Source organism: Labrus bergylta, chromosome 19, assembly GCF_963930695.1.
Source record: "Labrus bergylta chromosome 19, fLabBer1.1, whole genome shotgun sequence".
In the NCBI taxonomy this organism is placed as follows: Eukaryota; Metazoa; Chordata; class Actinopteri; order Labriformes; family Labridae; genus Labrus; species Labrus bergylta.
In genome coordinates, this window is record NC_089213.1 from 13376417 (window position 1) to 13381922 (window position 5506).

Genomic DNA, 5506 nt, shown 5'->3' on the forward strand with positions numbered 1-5506 from the left:
AAGTGTAGAAAAACTGAAGTGTGTATATGAGAAAGACCGGCTAATATTCTCCTCAGCAGTGCGGATGGCAGTCTGTCAGAGTTGGCAGAGGAAGTGAAAATGGCCTCAAGTGTCTGGCTTTCTTCCATGCTGTTCTCACATCAATGACAGCTCTCACTGCATCATCTCTCTCCCTCTTTCTCTCTCATTTACTCTCTTTAAACTCAAGCTTATAGTCTATCTCTTGGTTTCTGACTCTTTCTCTGTTTGTAAAAAGATGTATGGGTACGGATGGATGGATGGGAATATGAAAAAAATACTCTTTACTCTTTAAGAAAAGAGAAAATCTGTAGTATCTAAACACCACAAGACTCAATTTCCCCCTCAGATACTTAAATTGATAGGTCAACTTGTAGGATATAATATATATAACTATTATTTTTCTGGGAGATAATCAGATGAGAAGGTTCATTCAACTCTGACTGTTGATATGATCGGGACACAGATGTATCCATTTTATTTGCTGAAATCTAAATGGACATCACGGTCAGAAAGACACTGAGTTTGCACTATATATTATTGTCACATGAAGGGTGTCTCAAGTCATCAATGCGTCTTGATGATGCACATCAGAATACTCCACCAAGTTCGTTTTCGAATGCATTGATTGAACACTTATTTAAGATTTTTTTCAGAAATAAATGCCACCCTTAGTATATTCAAAATATCCTCGATTAGAGGTAAAAGGATTTCATTGGGAAGCTACTACATGAAAACTCAATAACATTCTTAGACTGGTATGTTTTTTTGTTAGCTGAAGTGACAAATGTTCACTGTAGACAACCATAGATTTCTCTCTTTTAGGAATATAGAAGCAGACTTTCAGAAAAGATTAGTTTTCCTCAGCAGGGCTACACCATACAGAACAATTCTGCTCTCTGAGAGTGAGGTGGCAGCATTGAGTTTTTCTTCAGGTCCAAAAACCATGAGGCTCTGATTGCGTTTGTGTAACACAATGGTTCAAAATTGACAACATTATTAAACATAGTCAAATCTTCCATTATTCCACATTCATTAGCCTAATATTAACACAAGACTAAAGTACTCTTTCATTTCCATTGTTGATGGTTGTGATTTAGCTATTTTATGAAGTAAAGCAGCTATTAGAGACATTGTCACAAACCTGAATAACTATTTAAGTGGCCTTATACAAATCCATATCCAAATAAAACATCTTTAACACAACAGAAATTGACAACCTGACAAGTTTAGCATACATTTTAGCCATACCCACCTTGCAGCACATAGACTTTGAATGTCAAACTATCAACATTGAAAGTGAGCAGCAACTTTACATTCTTTTACCAAGCAAGTTTTACCTTAAATGATCTGCTGGAAAGCGTTTGAAGTTTTCCAGCAGACCCTGTAAGGTAAAACTTTCTAGCTGATCTAAATTGTGTGTATGGACTTAAGGATGTCAAGTCCCCTCAAGAAACCAGACTACCCAGATCATCCGTGTTGCACGTCCTGCTTCCATTCCAAGCATGTATAGAGAACCACAGCTTTGAGACACACTCTGTATTGCATCAACAGCCATAAGACCCCCCACCATTCTCTCTCCCTCTACTCTCTCTTTTGGCCCATAAACGTCAAGGATGGCGCAGAGTGACACACAACCCTCCTCAACCTCCCCCTGAGCTGTCGCCCCCATACTGGCTGTTGGCCTTTCCTGGCGTCTGATCCATATTTCAGAGGCAGCAGTTGTGGCACTGAGAAGGCATAATCCAACATTAAAGCAGGAAGGCCTGGGCTGGAAGCACAGACGCAGGTTCATAAGGTCCTGGAAATCTTCAATTTCAATTTCCGCAGCGTTTGCAGTGGCTTCCAAGGTGCTGGCATAAGTCTCCAAGTTTTGGCGAGAGAGCAGATTTCAAGAAGGGCGAGACTTTTCTTGCTTAAAAGGGCTGACACTGCATAGTTAAACTGGCAATAAGACTGTGAAACTGAATAGATACAGTGAAGGGGTCAATTAAAAGGCGAGTACCCTGTGATTGTCATTAAATTAGTGAGAATAAATCATGACTTATATTTTGACAGCATGATTAAATTCTTAGGGGGAGGAAAAGTAAACCAGAATATGTTAGAGTTCATGTCACATTAAATCTGATCTCCAGCAGATAGAATAACAAATAACAACTAACATTTCAAATAAACAGATTATAAATAACACTAAAAACTGAAAATTGGGTTCTGGCTTACAGAAGTTTAAATCACATCGAAGTTTCCGCCCGATAGTTATAGACAGTTTGAATAAATGACAAGGAAAACAGTCTCCAATAATAAATGACTATTATGACATTTATTTAGTTTCCAAAAAATATATTCTTTAAAGACAAATTCATATCCTGTATTTACAATTTTCAAGGTTTCCATTCACAACAGAAAAGAGGAAGAAAAACATAGGACATAAAAGAGAGATACAAGCAAATATGTGACAAAAACAACAATCTCTTTAGTTTAGAGAAGCTAAACAATAATACTATGCCAGGTCGAACGGTCAGAAAATACCCTTCATTAAAATGTTCTCCATTAAATAAAATTATTCCTTTCTTCTTTTTCTTTCAATGTCTTCTCAGGATGTTGTTGTTAGAACTCGTTGGGATGCTGTCCCATGGTGAGGTCTGAAGTAGAAACAAATAGAAAACATTTAGGTCAGAGATTTAAAAAAATAATATATATATATATATATATATATATTGGGGATAAATTCCCTCAAATCAAGGGAGGAAAAATATTGGTTGATGCTTCTAATTTCAGCTTTTTTCTCTATCTAAAATTAAAGTGTTTCTCAGATATCTAAAAAATAATTCCCTTCGTTTAGCCCAGCTGTTTTTACTCAAAGAGACTGTGTTCGAAACAATATTAAACTTCATTCATGCAAATTGTGAAGGAACTATAGGCACACTGTTTTATGTCTTTTCATCCTCCACTTCATTGACGATGCTATCAGCGTTTTCTTTGACATACATTAGCTGCATTCATTGGAAGGGCGTGAATAAACGGCGGCAGTTTATTTAAATGACATAGGTGGCGATAACTCAGCGGTGTTAAGGGGCCCGCAGGATATATTAGACTGCTGCCCGACGATGCGTTAAAGTGGAGACTCAATCACATGATTTATGTGCTGAGTTCTGCATCCCACCCAGTCAGGTGTAACAGTGTTTACCTCGGCTTTACGGTTCATTTAGCCGAAGACGCACGGAAAGAAATTGAGGTTAATAATGTCATGACGCCAAATTGATTTTAAATTCATGAGGTTACCTGTCAGTGATCAGCTGGAATGAGGACTTCAGGGAGTCTGGTCTGTGGTCGCTCTCTTCTTCTGTTAAACGACAAATAAAGCCAATGAATACATGTTGTAAAACCTGCCAAATGTCCCTTGTATTTTCTTAACTTGTATTTTCCTATAGAATAATATAAAATGTTGGATCTCATCCTGAGGCCTGCTCTGTTAATTAAATAAATTGTATCATGTTGTACAACAAAATTTCAGTTCATACCATCTATTTTTGGACTGAAGCTTCCAGAAGACTCGACATCACTGTCGTCTTCTGTTCCCGATGTTCCGGGGCCCGCCGCCGCTTGTCGTGCGTCATGACGCGCAACCGGTACTGTGCCGTGGAGAGGCAGGTGTCCGGCCGGCGCCCCACCGAGGAGGGACCTCATGTTCAAAAGAGAGTTGGCATTGAGAAAAGCCGCGTTGGCCCAATTATGCAGCTTGCCGATCTGGCATGTATATATCCCATGACCCGGGAGTAAGGCCGGATGTCCAGCGGAGGCCAAAGCCGGGTGGTGCGTATGAACTGGGGGTGAGGGTTTATGAGAGCTGTCGGGAGCCGTGGCGGTCTCAGCCAGGGACCAGATTTTGGGTTTGCTCTGCGGTGGTCTCTGGCACTCCTGTCTGTTTGGAGAATGATCCACTGCGAGTTTGACAACGGGTGATCTGTGTAAAGAAATAGCCGCCTCCACTCCTCTCAGGCCCTCAACAGAAAGCGTCCTGCTACTGTCAGAGCTCTTCGGCTCTGCGGCCTGCTCTCTTACTGCCAGACCTGCCTCCCCCTCTCCCTTCACGGAGTCCTGATCCCCAGCTCGCTGCTCGTCGGGTCTCTCGATATCAACAGTTTCTAAATCAATTTCCTCATCTTCCTCCTCGTCGTCGCTGCCGTTCTTGCCATTATCATCTTCGTTGTCGCTGCTGAAGATTCGGCCGTCCCGGTCCTCGGCGCTTCGCCCCCAGGTTACCTTGTTCTCCTTTTTCAGGCGTCTGCGGGCGTTCGCAAACCACGTGGACACCTTAAGAAAGAAACCATAATGTATTTATATATTGTAAAAAAATAAAATAAAATAAAATAAAGTTCCACAAAAGAGGAATGCACAAAGTAAATATTGTAAATTTCAACAATATATTAGTGTCGTGCACACAACCTGATTAGCATATTAAGTAATCATTCAATCTTTGTTTGTAATTCACAACAGATGTTATCTAAAGACACTTTACAAAAAGAACAGGTCTAGACCGTAATAGTCATGATATTATTTATAAAGACCCAAAATTAATACACCATCCCAACATGAATCCACCTAATGCAACTAGTAGTTTAGTGAAATAATGCTCTGCAATGCATTACACACACCTGTGTGAGTGTCATCCGTGTGATGATAGCGAGCATGATTTTTTCTCCTTTGGTGGGGTAGGGGTTCTTCTGGTGCTCCTGCAGCCAGGCCTTCAGGGTGCTGGTCGTTTCCCTTGTGGCAGTCTTGGCCCTCGACGGGTCCCCGTACGCGTACTGGCCGTACGGATAGAAGCCTTGAGCAGCATGGACAGGTAGAGCGGCAGGGTGGGAGCCCGAGCTGTCCTTAAGCTCATACTGCGAGCCCTGAAATGTTGTTGGAGACAGAATGATGACAACTTGTTGAGCGAGTTGTTAAACATTTCCTCTTCAGGTTCAGATAGTGTGTAAACTCAATTTTGGAATAATTGATTGACCTGCAAAAAGTTTTTCTAAAGTTTAAATAGGTCTATCTCATCCGTTTCACATGTGCTTTTAATGAGATGAATAAATGAAAACTTGTTAAAATGTATTTTGATAAATAGATTTGTTTGAAATAATTACATTTTAGTGTCGACTTAGGGAACACATAAGAAAAAAAAAATATTTTTAACAAGCTCTCGACACTTAATTATTTATGGTGTTTTTCTAATTAATAAACGATGTTCTAACACAAATGGTCAATTTATTTTATTTTGTTTTTGCACGTATTTAATTATATGGATCTGTCTGTTAACTGAACCTTGAATCCAAATGAAAGTTTTAGTTGAAATTGAGATTAAAATACATCATAATTACTATTGTATGATTTTCCCCGTAAGCTAATAACCTATAGTCCTACCTTATAGTTTGAATAAATAAATGTCTTATTAAATGGCAAAATTTTATTTGAACTTAACTATGTGCCATTTGTCATT

The 5506-nt window shown here is 39.5% G+C and overlaps 1 protein-coding gene across 1 annotated transcript in view; it reads right to left on the bottom strand.

Moving 5' to 3' along the window:
- Positions 1–2311: 2311 nt before the first annotated feature.
- The window catches only part of irx1b (iroquois homeobox 1b), a 3878-nt gene continuing 683 nt past the window's right edge, over positions 2312–5506 (bottom strand). Inside the window, exons 2-5 of the mRNA XM_020655321.2 lie at positions 4674–4916; positions 3540–4332; positions 3301–3361; positions 2312–2660 (exon numbers count right to left, since the gene is read on the bottom strand). Of these exons, the coding sequence (XP_020510977.1) occupies positions 2612–2660; positions 3301–3361; positions 3540–4332; positions 4674–4916 (1146 nt within the window). The 3' untranslated portion in view covers positions 2312–2611. The remainder of the gene's footprint in view (positions 2661–3300; positions 3362–3539; positions 4333–4673; positions 4917–5506) is intronic.